Raw genomic sequence first — 16298 nt, 5'->3', positions numbered from 1 at the left:
TCAGTTTCTTGCCTTGACTTGTCCTAGCTTCCCCATCTGATGGACTATGACCTGGAAATATGAACCAAAGAAACCATTCTCTCAAGTTGTTTTTGGTTGGGGTTTTATTACCGCAGAAAAGAAAATAGAACAGTGTACCCTTTAAAAAAAATCAATATATGACACATACAGTGTGTACAGTTTCTCTCCCTTTCTCCCCTGTCCCAGAGGTGTGTGTGTGTGTGTGTGTGTGTGTGTGTGTGTGTGTGTGTGTGTAGGGAAATTGTTTTGTATCAGATTAAGGGATTTATGCATACTAGGCAAATGGTCAACCAGTGAGTTATGTCTTTCGTCCTGAAGTTTGTTGCCTTCATCTGGCAATTTGTCTTTTAACATCATCTTGTTGATTTTTATGGTGTCCCGCGCGACCTCGCCAGCAAGACTACACGGGGACACACGAATCCTTACTGCAACTAAAACGTATATTGAATCTTAAGGAGAGGCCCGGGGCGCCGGCATGGCGCGGCTTATATACACCCTAGCGCGGCGCATCCACACCTGATTGGTTGCTTACCCATGATCTCATCAGGCACGCCCCGGAGTGGGCAAAGACCTGGCACGAAGGCACTCTTGCACATGCACACACAGTTAACTTCCTGAAAGGAAGTCGGCTGGCGCGGCAGAGGCCAGCGCCATCTTGTAATGGCGAAAGCTATCCTGGCCTTCCACGTGGGGCGCAGTGGAAGCCAGCGCCATCTTGTGGTGGCGAATGTTATTGCGGCCCTCTACATTATGGTATAACTCATTAATACTCAGATATATTTCTGCAGTCTTATATTTAGCTTTTTTATTGTTTTTCTACCTTTTATTATTTCAGCCCTTTAGTTAATATATTCAATGTTGACCTCTTCTTTTCTGTCAGGGGCCAGCCCTGGCCATTGAGAGAATGGTTGTAGAGGAGATAATGAGTTAAAGAGGAAGAAGTGAGTCAGATGCTGTGCTCAGGGGAGTCTTGCAGCTCTGTCTGACTAGCAGTCAGGTTTTTTTTTTTTTTTTAATTTATACAGGTTTCACAGACCAAAGATACACTAATGATTTTATCATTTTGTCTCTGCGTATGTGTTTGATTTTTTTCATTACATGTCCAGAGTTAAAAGTTCAGTCAAAATTAGAAAGTACAAGTAGAACAGATTTTATTTTTAATATCAGCCCTATAATTCCTATTCAAAGAATCTAAAGAATGCCTCCACCAAAGCAAACACATTTATTACATGACAGCCTGCTTTTAGACTGGGAGTATTTGTAGTTTTAAAGCACTCCAGGCAAACAGAAAATATCTGAACCAGTCTTGTTTATGAATAGCAAATACTAATATTTAACTTTTTATATTTATATCTTATTTACTGAGTCATTTTCCTCCAGGGGTGTGCCCTGTATGATCCACTATCTTTAAACTACATTTTCAGAGAGCTCTAAGCATATTGTAAAAACACTGGGTGCTTTCTTTCTATCTTGAGTTGGTTGGTGGTAGTTTATTTTTCTATTTGGAACAAGGCAAATAGTAATAAGTATTAGAAACACTTGCCTGTGGCTTAAAGAGCAAAGAACAGGCAATCTTGATGTCTTTTTTGGTATTTGCTCTCTGGATATGAAAGAATTCAAAGTTACTTCTGTTCTTATTTCTAGATGTCTAGTTTGTGGACTGGTGTTAGGCAGGGGTATGGCTGAGCTATACCTCTATATGCCTATCAGCTGGTATCCTGGGGTTGGTTATGGCTACTCAGTTAAAGATGGAGGCCTGGCATTGGCTTTGCAGTCAAGTGACTTCTTACAATTCTGCTATTGGTATGGGGAAAGTTATTGCAGCCTCTCTTATTGCTCTGAGGAGTGGAATATTTCATATTGCTATGAAGGAAGCGTAGATTGTCTGGGAAATAATTTCACCTCTCAGTGACCATGGAGGCTGTGAGAATCTCCATCTGGTAGCAGATGGCTTCACTACAGGTCTTAGCACTTCTTTGGGTGCTATTATTGGAAGTGGAAGCCAAGCAATACTTGAAGTTATCTATGGAATGCCATGTGGTAGCTTCATGATTTTGCTTAAAGGCTGGTGTAAAGCTCTGTGGTAAGGAGGGACAAGGTAAAGCTCATTTGCAGAGGAGGCCAGAGGCCTGGGGCCATGAACTGATTTCACATACAGGTTCATTCTATCTTTTTCACTCCTCTTAAGGTATCTTTCTATTTTCATTTTTATGCCTTTAATTTTACACTTTGGCTAATTTTTGACATTATCTTGTTTTGTAGTTACCAGCTAGCTGTGGCATATAGGTTGGCTACTTTTAAGTTATTGTGTCTGTAACCATTTTTATATATACTTACACATGTCTACACATTCCATAATAGAGAGAAGCAGCTGTAGCAGGGGTCATATGGCCTGCAAAGCCAATAATAATGAGTGTCTAGCACTTTATAAATTATGCTTACAAGTATCTTTTCTAATTTAATGGTTTTTAAGATGTATATTGATAGATAATATAGCTTTTAGTTTTTATAAAGTGACATTAACTTCTGGAGATAATACTGCAGGTTTATTTTTGAAACCAGGTCTTGCTAGATAGCCCAATACTTGCCTCAGGTTCACTGAGTAGCCCAATCTGTCTTCGAACTTGGTGTTCCTCTTCTGTCAGCCTTTTCAGTACTTACAGTTTGGTTCTTTTTTTTAAAAAAAGCTTTCATTATCTTTGCTTGGTTCTGAGAGAGAAGTGGGGCAGAGAGACACAGACTCACATACACAGAGAGAATATGTATATGTGTGATGATATATTTGTGTGTTATATATGAGCATTTATCTGTTTGCACATGAGTATTGGCCATAGATACATAGAGGTGGTCATCAGATGTCCCACTCTCCTTACTGTCTGCCTTACTCCTTGGAGGAAAGCTCTTCCACACTGGCCACCAGCAAGAGAAAGCTCTCCTTTTCTGTCCCTCAAGGCACTGAGGTTATAAGTGTGTATGTATGTGCTTGTATGCTGCATGTCTATTTGTTTATGGGTTTCCTGGGATTGTAACTCAAGTTCTCATGTTTAAACTCCAAGCATTCTCACCTACTGAGCCATCTCTCCAGTTCCAAATCATTCATTAAAACAAATGTATATTATAAAAACTTTATAGTCTAATGTCTCTTCCATTTTGTGGTTAATGTCGCATGCCTTTATCTACCAGAAATGTTTACTTTTGCATTCTTGTTTAATTGAGAAAAAAATTCATGCAGTATATTTTGATTGTATTTTTTCTCTCCCCTAATTCCTCCCATATCCTTTTCATCCCCCCACCCAATCTTGTTATTTTTTTTTTGTTTTAAGAAAAACAAAAATGGACATAGACAAATACACAGCAAGAAATGCAAAAACTCCCACAAAATGGAAATCAAAATAATAAAAAAAAAAACAAGGCAAATGCCAAAGGAAAGCCAAGTGAAACAGTGTCCACAAAAATACCATTGAATTCATTTTGTGTTAGCCAACTCTCCCAGGTGTGGAGCCTAAGTGCGGTTGACATATTTTGTGAGGCACCATTGGAGAAAACTCAATTTTCCTTTGCCTTCAAGTATCAGCTGTGGATAGCTTCTTGTTTAGTGTTCAAACCCCAGTGATTGCAATTAATGCTTGCTTTGGGTATAATAGTCAGGGCTTGTATTTGTGGTCTTTCACAACTGATAGAATATCTATTCAGGTCCTTCTGCCTTTTTAAGAGTCTCCTTTGAGAAGTCAGATGTTTCTCTAATGTAGTGGTTCTTAATATTCCTAATGTTGTGACTTTTTAGTAAAGTTCCTCATGTTGTAGTGACCTCTAACCATAAAATTATCATTGTTGCTGCTTTATAATTGTAATTTACTACTTGTGTGAATTATAATGTAAACATCTGTATTTGCTGATAATGCTTGAGAAGTTGATAACAGCTTGAGAAGTGCTGTTCTAATGGTTCTGCCTTTATGTGTTACTTGGTCTTTTTTCTCTTGTACTTTTAATATCTTTTCTTTGTTCTGTATATTTAATGTTTTGATTACTATGTGTCATAGGGTTTTTTTTTAAACTTTGTATTGCTGCTTTGTGAATTTAACATCATGCATCCCAATTCCACTCATCTTCATGTCCCTCTATATCTGCCATTTACTCTTATAACCTGCCCCCAAAAGGAAAAAGCATCTTGTGGAAGCTGTAGTGTGTCACAGATTTCACACAGTATACATTTTGTTCATATATCTTTACTTAGAAATGCAAGGAGGTTTTGTTTGGTTCAAGGCCTCTGGCTTCTGCTACATTATCAATACTGGATTCTCACCAGGATTCCTACTGGATATCTTCGTGTTGCCCAGTGTTATAGAGATGAGGCAGCTTTGGATCTGTAGGTCCAACACATTGATATGCTCCAGCAGTTCATTGATGAGATATATGCTGGGGTGTGCCAACTCAAAGCCCTCGATCTGGGCCTGGGTGATAACTGAACTGGTCAGCCTACCAGCTCTCCCATACCCACACTGCCAGTGTGAGTTCTCCAGCTCTGTCCTGGCTAGCTCATCTGGTATCACAGCTGGCACTTTCCAATTCATGCCCTTAAGGGCCTGCTCACATACCCTGAGGCCACCAGGGTCAACTCTACTATGCTGCCCAGGCAAGGTATAGGGCCCACTCTCTAGCAAGGGGCAGGGCCAGCTCTCCTGCCTGCTGGTATTATGGTGGGTGGGGTAAGGGAGGGCAGCTCTCCTTCACCCTACACTACCACATGACATATAAGGAGTTGTGTCAGCTCTCCCAAACTCATCCGGACTAGCTCCCTGGAACCTTTTTTTTTCCCCTGCTGTCTTGTTTGGAATGGGCCATAGGATTTTTTTTTCTTGTCCAGTTTATTTGGTGTTCTGTTTTCATATTGTATCTTGATAGGGATCTCCTTTTTGGGGTTAGGAAAATTTTCTTCCATGACTTTGTTGAAAATATTTGCATTCTCTTTAAGCTGGGTTTATTTTGCTCTATTATTCATAGGTTTTGTATTTTCATAGTGTCCCAGATATCTGGGATGTTGTATGCTTAGATTGTTTTTTTCTTTAATTAATTTTTTTCCTTGACTGATATGTTCAGTTCTTCTACCTTGTATTCTAGACCTGACATTTTCTCTTTTGTGTCTTGTAATCTGTTTGGTGATGCTTATTTTTGAAGTTTTTCATTGGCATGTTAAGTTTATCATTTCTAGCTATATTTCTGTTTGGGTATTCTTCAGTCATTCTATTTCCACTTTCATGTCTTATGATGTTATTATTAGTTAATTTAACTGTTTTTGTTTTCATTAAAGTATTTCATTATATCCACTTGAGCTTATTTATAATTGATATTTTGAAGTTCTTGTGCTTTAGCTATATTGCATTTTTCAGGTCATATGATCTATGGGCTTCTGAAGAAGTTATATTGTTGTGGCTGTTCATATTTGTGGTTTTGCACTGGCATCTGGAGTTAAGGTGTTTTAAGGTATTTCTTGTGGTCTCATGCCTGATGAGTACTATGTGTTCTGTTCTTTGATTGCTGCTGCCTTCTCTGGATCCTAGGCAAGTGTGGTGGCTGTGGGGTTCTTGGGAGAGAGTGTTTCTGCTGGCCTGTGATAGATCTCACAAAGGAATGGAGATGGCCTAGAAGTAAAGCTAAGAGGGGCAGAGGGAAGGAGCTAGGTGGACTGGGGTCCACACCAAGAGACAGAATGCCCAGAAAAATGGATATGTGGTGGGAAGAGGGGTTTCTCAAGTAGGTTGCTGCAGGACTAAGAATAAGTCTGGAGAAATTAGAATGGAGGGCTGGAGCTATGGAGAACCGCTTCTCAGCATAGTGGCCACTGGGGTTCCTGGTAGAAAATGTTTTTGTGGATAGGAGGTTTAGAGAGTAGGTAGGAAAAGAGCTAAGCTGGGTCAGCACACCAAGAGACAGTCCCCAAGGAGTGTAGATGGGGGTGAATTTTACATTATTCTTAAGTGGGAAATAATCTGAGGAAGTTCTGCTTTCTTTTTTTTTTTTCTTTTTTTTTTTTTTTTTTCGGACCTGAGGACCGAACCCAGAAGTTCTGCTTTCTTTATGAAGACCTTTACATTTCTTTTGGCTTTGTCACCAAGTGACTACTAGCTGTATTATTTTTATTTTCCTTCAGGAACAAATGATCACAAATATGGTTGTTTTAATATATGGATTTATTATATAATTATTTTTCTACAGGCTAGAAGTCTGGAATGTATGGTCTGGAACACAAGGTAGAAGAAGAACTGAATATATTAGTCAAGGAAAAAATTTAATCTAAAAAATATCTCACCTTGAGTATAACATTGATTCTTCTGTACTTCTCATGGAGGTTCCAGGGCATAGCTGCTTCCCTGTCTTCACGCTCCAGGCCATTGGTGGCCCTTCCTCTGTCTTCCAACTGCATCTCTCCAACCTCTTCATATGTCTTCCTATCTGATCCTTCCATCTGTGACTTGACACCTCTTTATAAGGAATGCTGTGGTTACATGCAACCTATGTGGATAATCCAGAACAATTTTTTTTCATTTTGACATCCTTCATCATGTTGGTAAAAGAATCTTTTGGTGGGGGTAGGAGAAAAAGCATTTCATCAAGTGGAGATAAAAACTTGGACATTTGTGCAAAGTCATTATGTGTACCTCATTGGTTCAAAGCAGACTTTTATGTTAATTATAATATTACACTCATGTGTGCTATAAATTTACTTAGCTAAGTTTTCCACTTCAACTATAGTTATCCTTCTGCCACACCCCACCCTGGACTCTTTGTAAATATGTTCTACTTGTTCACAACTTTATGCTTTTATCTATTCTCTGTGTTATTCTTTTTATTAAAAGTTGAATTTTTCCATACAATATATTCTGATTATAGTTTCCCTTCCCCCAACTTCCTTCCCCTCCCCATTTTTCTGTGTACCCAAATCTATACCCATGGCTCTCTTTCAATCAGGCATCTAAACACATAATGTTAATAATAAAATAAAATAAGACTAGAATAGGAAAAAAGCAAGCAAAATGAAAATAGTCAAAGAAAAAGCACCAGAAACACATAAATGTAGAGACACACATTCACATGAACAGAAATCCCATGAAACCACAAAACCAGAAACAATAATAATAAGCAATAGACTTGTACGGTTAAAGAAAAGATGCCCAGATGAAGCATTATGAGACAAAAAAGAAAAAAAAAACAAACAAAGAAACAAAAAAAAAACAACCTTCCACAATTCTTATTCTTTTCCCAAGAACAGATAAAATATAGTTTTCTAGTGAAGCTTTCCATAATATTTCTAGTGACATCAAATTTTGTGTTTGTACTTTCAAATTTATGTAACATTTCTAATATAAAAATTTTATATTGTGTTATTATTCGTAGATATTCAAGGGTCATTCTTTATTCATTTATATATCCTCACAGCCTAAGAGTATCTAGAACATAGCAATTTTTCAATGAATGTTCGATAAATGAATAAAATTTAGCAGTGCTACAGTATATATAGTGCTATATATATAGCAGAATATATAGTGCTCTTATGTTATTCTGGAACTGATACTGATGGAACAATAAAAAGGAGCTTTTAAAATAGGTACGTATTTGACCCAAACTATACAACTAAATGAGTTTAACGAAAATTGATCTCAGTTGGTATTTTAGAAGTTAATATAATGTTGGCCATTTGTCATTTAAGAGTTGGACTTTATACATGGGCTGGTTCATGGCCCCTGGCACATGTATAGCAGAGGACTACCTTGTATAGCCTCAGTGGGAGAGGATACCTTTAATCCTGTAGGAACTTGATGCCCCAGGGAAGAGGGATGCTAGTGGGGGTGAGGTGGGAGGTCAGGGACAGATATGGGAGCACCCTCAAAGAGGCAGGGGAGGGGAAGGGAGAAGGGGGAAGAACTCGGGGAGGGGGGACCGAGAAACGGGGCAACTTTGGAATGTAAATAAATAAAATAATTTTATTTTAAAAAGAAAGAAAAGGTAAACAAACAAACAAACACCAGAGTGGGGCTTCAATCTCCACGGTGCCATATAAGATCATCAGGATTTCTGATAACTTCTCCACCTCTCTAGGATGCTTACCTCCAGAGCTTTCTATGGCCAGAAGAGATAAGTACTAGTGTGGAACCATTTGTGTTCACTTTTTCCTTATCATTGAGTCAGCATGCCTTTTTCTCAACGTAGTTATTAGTAAGTGTGGCACCACTGTGAGAAAGAAACTCTGCTTTGTCAAGAATTATAACTTCTCAAGAAATATATAGAAGATGCTGGCTATAAAACCAACTGAACTCATCATGTAGATTTCTAGTCCTTGGAAACCATGAGGGGAACTTCTGTCTTCATTATTAGCTTTTAACCCTAGTAGGGGATATGAATTTTAAACATCTTAAATTTTATAATTACACCATGTAGAAGAATCAGAGTTTATTGCAGGATAGTCAAATGTAACACCATTTAGGATTTGTGGTTGGAGGGTTCAATGAGTGGAGGTGGTCATGACAATCCCTTTTGACTTTATCTTGGATATAAGACACTGTATATGGCATTGACAGAATTATTTTCTCCCTTACTCCTTTCGTGGAAAATGGTGGATTTCTTACTAGAGGCAGGTTTTGTTGCTTAATATAATTTTACTTCATTGAATCACCTCAGATATTGAATCTGCAATTGTCTGCCAAATCAACTTCGCGTTTATTTTTCTGTTCTGAAATTAAATTGTGCCTAAGCAGAGTTAAATAAAATGATGTGTTATTTCTCTAATGAAAGAAAAACAATACTCTAGGTGTTCAATGATTATTCACTCATCAAAAAGGAAACCAATATTGATTCAAAATGACTCCTACTGTGAAGTTTCATTGTAGTAGCATTCCTTTGTAGAAATCAAGGTTAGGTTATCTGCCTTTGTGCTCCTATCCCTAACCTAGAAGGTATCTCTTATTGATAAGCACTCACAAAGGAAGATTAGTTTAGTTTCTTCAAGGAGTCTCCCTGGGGTATGCAAAACACACTTACAGAAAGACCCCAGCAGTAGGTGTCAGAAACAAAGTCTGGGTTTTTTCTTCTCTACAAGCATTTTGCTACACATTATGGTTTCCAATTTTGTGTCTCTATGGGTTTTCTATCTGTGTGAGTGTGAGTGTCCCCGAGTTGGTGTTTTTCTTTGGCTTTTTTCTATTTCTTTGTTTTGTTTTATCCTGTGCAGGTTTGTTTGTTTTTATTTTACCTTATTGTTTTATTTTCCTTCCTTATTTAACAGATGCCTATTTGTTTCTAAATGAGAAAGAGTAAGAAAGGATATAGATTTGGGTGGTAGGGAGGTGGCAGTGTCTAAGAGAAGTTGGAGGAGGGGAAATTGCAATTGGAATAAATTGTATGAAAAAAACTACTTTCAAAAAAAATGTGGATCTCTCCTGGGAGACACATCCAGAGCATGTCCAATGCAGAGGTCGATGGCTGGCAGCAGACCACTGAACTGAGAGCAGGACCCCCCTTGGGGGGGGATTGGAGGAAGTATTGAAGGAGTTGAAGGAGCTTGCAACCCCATAGGAACAGCAATGCTAGCCAACCAGGGCTTCCAGGGACCAGACCACTGCCTAAGGACTGTATATGGACTGACCCAGGGCTCCAACTGCAAGTGTAGCAGAGAGTAGACTTGTTAGGGCACTGGTGGAAGTGGGGGCCCTTGGTCCTGCCAGGGTTGGACCTCCAGCTCAGGGGAGTGGGGGTGGTGGTGGGGATATATGGGGGGAGTGTATCGGTATGGGAGAGGAGGGAGGAGATGGGGGCTTGTGGATGGGAGGCCAGGAAGGGGAATGACATTTGACGTGTTGAGTAAAGAAATATATCTAATAAAATATTAAAAAAATAAAAGGAAAAAAAAGGGAAGGGGTTACACTATTAGTTCCATCTTAATATTAGTATCAATAATTTAGATAGTATAGAAAAAATGCAAGTCGTTTTCCTCTATCAACATAGAGATATTTGATTAAGATAGCAAAAAGTTATATATGTTTTGAAGGTTTTGTGGATAAGACTATGCCATAAACGGCCAGGAAAATAGAGAAAACCTTACTGCATTAAGAAGGAAATGACTATTTACAAAAAAGAACACTGTGACAGAATTCTTATACAGGTAAGTGCAAAGTTAGGGAGCACACAGTTCTTTTGATTATCTAGGCTGGAGAACTTCTGGCTGCACAGAAGAGGTGGGGATTCTGAATGGTTTGGCTAGGACTATTATTAGTTTTGTGATGGTTTGGCTAGGACTATTATTAGTTTTGTGATGGACTAGAATTCTGGCATAGTATAGGCAATCAATTTCACAAATAAAAGTGACATGAAGCACTTGGCTCATTCATGCATTGTTGTAGCTGAATGTGAATATGTCTGATACATATAGAGTGAAGTTGGTACTTGGTTCCATAAGCATTATTGCACCATCAGACATCTTTTTTTAAAAAAAAAGATTTATTTATTGTATATAAGTGCACTGTAGCTGTCTTCAGACACACCAGAAGAGGACATCAGATCTCTTTACAGATGGTTGTGAGCCACCATGTGGTTGCTGGGATTTGAACTCAGGACCTCTGGAAGAACAGTCAGTGCTCTTAACTGCTGAGCCATCTCTCGAGCCCACCATCAGACATCTTTAAACCTCAGAAAGACATAATGGGGTCTTCAGACCAGATCACAGTGGCCTTAGTGTTGAGGTTGGATTGAAAAGGGAAGAAGCTAGAGGTAGGAAACTCTTTCCTGAGACTAAGACATTAAGACAGGTAAGCAAATACCTGGAGTATCAGAGTAAGACACTTGAACGGAGGGTTGGAAAGGAGAGAAGAGGTTTGACAAACTAATTACAGTCGATACTTGAAGAAATATTTTAGAAGTTCAAGTTTATTTTATTCATCATCAATAACTGTAATACTGCTATTGTTTTTGTTGGTTTTCTGTTTTTACTTTGTTTGTTTGTTGAAATGAGGAAAGAAAAAAGACTTGGTTGGGGTATATTGACAAGTAATAAATTTTTGCCCTTTGATTATACAGAATTGAAGTACATGTTGGCTGTTTAAGAAAGGGAGGTATCTAAGAAGCCGATGGCTCATAGTTTGCATTTTCAGATCTGAGCTTGGAGATAAGCAGAGGGGCCCAGATTGGAGTGCCACCTTATGAGTCATCGGTAGAGGAGTGATAAGTGATATGATAAATGTATTACATTTTTGTTACTTCAAACACCAACAATGAAGAAAGGGCATGGTCATCTTCTCTAACATTAGAATTAATCTGCATTTTTATCATGAAGATCCAACCAAGTTGTCTAAGAATGTAGGGGATGGTAGAAGGCATACAACTTTCTTGTATGGCATGTATGTTGAACTTTTGCTAAGTGAAACACTGTATTAGGGATCAAGTTCAATATATTTTCTATGTCCTAGAATTATGACATATTGTTTGTTAACAGGAAGATAACGATACCGGCATGTCATGAAGTTGTAGGATTCCAACAAATTTAAGTGGAACCGACCCTTTTTTGCTGAGACTGACACTGCCTTACTGTACTGAGGAGGGCAGGTTTGATCCATTGTTTAATTTACAGGGCACATCATACTCATTAATAGCTGGCAAACCAATACTAGCTAGCAAGAATTGTTTTCTTTTTTCTGTTTGTGCATTCTGAATTTGAGAGATCCTATTAAATTTTGGGTCCTAGAAATGAATAGTCCTCCCAGCTCTGACATTCAAAATAGACAGTGTTGAGAATATTGTACTGTTTTTATGAAACAAAGGAAAACACAACTAGACTTTATACCTTCTGGAGTTTGTAAACAGACACCACTCCTTTTGCTTATATGTCAGTCTAGGGTTTACTTATGCTCGTAATTTTAAAGATGTGAAACCCATAGTTTATAGTAGATAATATTTACGGGGCAGGGATAGGCTTTGGGGATAGTTATACCATGGGCTCAAGTTCCAACTTTACTCTTTCTTAGCTGAATGAATTAGACAAGGCACTTCAATGAAAGAGTGAATATAAAATGCCAAGCACAATGCATGTGGGTTTTCCTTTCCCTTAATATGAAGTCAGCTAATATTTCTCAAAATGTGTTGTTAAATGCCCTTCAGTCAAAGTACTCACAAAATGTGCTCAGGGGTCATTATGTTTTCAAATGCTTTATAGAGCTGTATTCTCTCTTGAAAAGCTACAGCCACCATTGTACTGGGTAACGGTGCCAAGAAGCCATGGCACTAGAAAACCATTTCTTGTTAACTTTTTGAAACCTAGTGTTTTCCATTTATATTTTGTCATTAGGCTTTTTTCCTTTGACACAACTTTTAGTGGTCAGTCTGTAGTTTCATTTTGGAGCAGTCGAATTTAGTGTTACAGGAAAGCTGAATTTCAGCATGCAAGTGTTAGTCTCTATTTTACCATTATCTTGAAGACCAACAGACGCTTCCTAGTGTAGAAGTTGCAGATTTGTGTGTTGGTATGGACAGGATTAGTGTTTAGGAGAACTGAGTTTGAATATCAGTTCTGTCATTCAGGGCTGTGCTTGCTGCCCTGACTAGTAGGCAAGTCTCATCTCATCGGGTGCACCTATAAAATGAAGCATTTTGTATCATTCTCCTAAAAGTGCTGGAGATCCAAGAGACAATATTTCTAAAAAAAAACTTGGAAAGATAAAATGCTGTCAAAGGAAAGTGCTGTTAGTCTTGACATAGGAAAAGGAATTATGAGATATTGGGATATAGAGGAATATTATTAGAGTTGAGCTAGGCTGGCTCCCTTTCTCACTGAGCAATCCTAAAACCTATTGCGTGCTTGTCAGCCCACTGTGAGTTTCTTAAGTAAAATGATTCCCAGATGAATGTGTCTGAATGCCAGTAACTCTGTCTTTTGTTAGTGTTTTGGGGCTTCTTTATAGAAGCTGTTTCACAATACAGTATGTAATATAGCATCTTGTGGTTGTCCCTGCTACTGAATAGTCAGTAAAGAATTATAATTATGCTAAGTAGAAAAGAAAGGGGTTGATGCTAAATTAATGGAGTCTACCTGATATGTTTAATGGTTATCATATCTGCTTATTATATATTTCTGTTGGATAAAATGGAGCAAAGTGATATAAAACCCATGGAAAGTTCAAGAAATGTCTAGAATTATTGTCATCAGCATACTTATTTATTGATTGCTACTAATTGATAGTTATTGAGTTCATTTTTTATTTTATCTACAAAAACTTCGATGGTATTTGGAGTAGGTTATATGAAAATATAGAAAAATCAAAACATTATTTTGTATAGTTTTTTTTTTTTTGTTCTTTTTTTTTTTTTTCGGAGCTGGGGACCGAACCTAGGGCTTTGCGCTTCCTAGGCCAGTGCTCTAACCACTGAGCTAAATTTCCAACCCCTATTTTATATAGTTTTAAGATCAACATTTCATATAATATGGTATTATAACTCAGGGGGTTGTCTTTAAAAATGCCCATTATACTTTTTTGTCTATTTATTTTTACTAAAGACTTTAGGACATATAATTATTATGGGACATTAGAAGACTTTAGATTCTAGTTTTATGTTTCCTGTTTAAATATCATGACTATTTTCTGATTTCCCAGAGACTCTAGTTTTAAGGAAGTCTTTTTCTTCATCACAGCTGTTCTTGACAGCAAAAATGTACTTTATTTTCCCTCATCAAGTGCTTCTTCCTTTACTTGATGTACAGAGGTGGTGATGATACAAAATTGGCAGAAAACATGCTGTACCATTTTTTCCTTTTTTTTTCTCAGTCTCACTTTGTCTTTAAATCATGTCTCTGAGGCTTCAAAATCAAAACTAGTAACCTTGTCTTATTTCCCCCCTTGCAGAATCCATTTTAAGCATAATGGAAAAACATTTTATAAATTGGATTTAAATGTCACAGTTCTAAAGCCATATCTTTAAAGATAAAACAAAACATCCCATGGCTTTAATTTCTATTATAGCTATTGTAGTTTGTTCCAGAGATCACATTAGAATGTCATATTGATTTTTTTTCTATTTCTTTTGGTCCTCTTGATATTGATATCTAATATCTTTAGGAGATGTCATCAACCATATTTAAAACCATAGATATATCAAAATGAGTTTGTCAGAATCTTCTGGTTTTATAGTGAGTTTTCTCATAGTTGTCTTACCATGTTTTGTCTGAAAAACCACAGTAATGAAAACCATGCTTCACCTTTTACATACATAATTGGATGAGATCACCAGATGTTGATGTTAGGAACAAATCAGGGAAAGTTGAAAATGGGAGCTGCATGGAAAACTATGAGGGCCAATTAGCTCTGTCAAAAACCATTTGACCAAGAGTAGGGGAGAAAAATAGGTTTTGATCAGAAACTGACCTCAAGTCACTTAATAGTGACACGAGAGTGGCTCCACTGAGAGTTTTCTTAGGCTCTTCATAATTAGGTGAAAATGCCTTGGAAATTGACACAGTATAGTTAGTACTCAAAATTTCAGATTACTTCTGCGTTTCCTACATTTTATTGTGATAATCTTCAAGTGTACAGAAAACTTGAGACACCAAACCAAACCAATACATGTGAGCACCTATGAGTTCACTACAGAGGTTCTGTGGTCGCCATTTGGATGTAGTTTCTGTGTATCACATAAGCATCCACATACTCATTCTGGGGTCCATTACATCTCAGTCTTAATGATTTGTGCACTCAGTAATTTCTGTCACTCAGAATTTAACATTCATAGCATTAGTAAATACAAATATTTGCTTATGGTTCTTTTCAAAGTTAAATTTTTATAGTGTGAAACATTCAGATCTTAAGTATATCATTTAGATATGTTCTTAAAATGCATATACTCATGTAATTTAAAAATTAACACTCCCACTCTGAGGAAAACACTCATTTTTTTAATGTTTTTTTTAAATCATACATTATTTAGCTTGTTCTTCAATATCACATTAATGGAGTTAAGTTTTCATTCAGAGTAAAAATTGTGAGATTGACCTACATTGTTTTTTGTGTCAGTATTTTATCTTTTTACAATGGTAAAAGTATATGTTCTGTGGATATAGCTTAGCTTGTTTACACATTTTCCTGTTAATGATATTATCACTTTGGGTCTAATAATATGATGAAAAGGCATTTTTTCAAAAAATGTTTTTCTCTTATGTAATTGCTTAGGAATTGCTGAATCATAGGGTAATTGTATCATTTTTAAAGAAGTTGACATATATATTTGAAAGTTTATCAAATTACAGACACCATCCCATTAGTTCCCAGCTTTGTGACTCTTAACTATTCTGATGAATCATTACTGGAACACATTATGCTACTGATTTGAAGCTGAAGTTTCCCTGTGATCCCTGAAGAAAACAATTTTCTCTGGAAGGCAAAGAATGTTTAAGCTGTTATATCAGAAAAGGTTGCCTTTGAGATCTGAGCATAACCATTTCCTCCCATTTACTATTTCCTTTTATTTCAACAACTCAGTCATGTGCTTTGGGATACTTGGGACAACAATATTGGAAAATAATATGAGTTTAAAGGTCAATAATGGCTTAGTTTATAGAGATCAGTGACTTGATCTTTACATTCTTCTTATTTTCATTGTTACAGAAGAAGCTACTATGGAGGAAACTGGGCCAGTTTCAGCTTTTCAGGACTGTTGTCCTGGCTAAAGGAATACCAGGTAAAGTTGTGATCTGATATTACAAGTAATATCTCTAGGTTATATCCTGTGTCATGTAGTTTCTGTCATGTGAGATAGATAACTTATTTTCATTTACTTATCTGACAAAAATACATGCAATTACTTCTTAAGCTAATGATATTTAAGGAAAGACTTTCTACAAAACCTTTCACAAAAATTTTGCCAGCCATTCTAAAAATCCCACCTTTTATTAGTTGTTCTTTACATTATATTTTTAAGATGTTACATGTGCTAGTATTTATTTGAAGAAAACAATGTGGAATATTTTCTGGTTTGTATGTTTACTTCTATTATGTGGCAGAATCTTTTAAAGAAAAAGAAAGAAAAACATTGACTTTTAAAAATTGGTTTTTCTTTTTTCTTATTTCAAAGTCAGTTATAATTTTTAATACATAAAAAATTTTAAAAATCTGTTTAAATTTTTGTGATTACAATGCAATTACATCATTTCTCCCTCCAAACTCTCCCATATATACCTCTCCACGGTCCTTCAAATTCATGGTCTCTATTTCCACTAATTGTTATTGCTTGCATATTGTGCATATACA

The 16298-nt window shown here is 36.8% G+C and overlaps 1 protein-coding gene across 3 annotated transcripts in view; it reads left to right on the top strand.

Annotated features, from left to right (window-relative positions):
• Nucleotides 1-16298, top strand: part of Chm (CHM Rab escort protein) — a 158787-nt gene that overhangs the window by 38958 nt on the left and 103531 nt on the right. For all 3 annotated transcript variants that reach the window (XR_005497922.1, XM_039099489.2, NM_017067.1), the window contains 1 exon segment: nt 15657-15729. Coding sequence is in view for 1 of the 3 variants with exons in the window: in NM_017067.1 (NP_058763.1) it covers nt 15657-15729 (73 nt within the window). In the remaining 2 variants the exon portion in view is untranslated.

This window comes from Rattus norvegicus, chromosome X, assembly GCF_036323735.1.
Source record: "Rattus norvegicus strain BN/NHsdMcwi chromosome X, GRCr8, whole genome shotgun sequence".
Taxonomy (NCBI): Eukaryota; Metazoa; Chordata; class Mammalia; order Rodentia; family Muridae; genus Rattus; species Rattus norvegicus.
The sequence above is the reverse complement of the archived record's forward strand: the minus strand, read 5'-3'. Positions and strand labels throughout refer to the sequence as shown.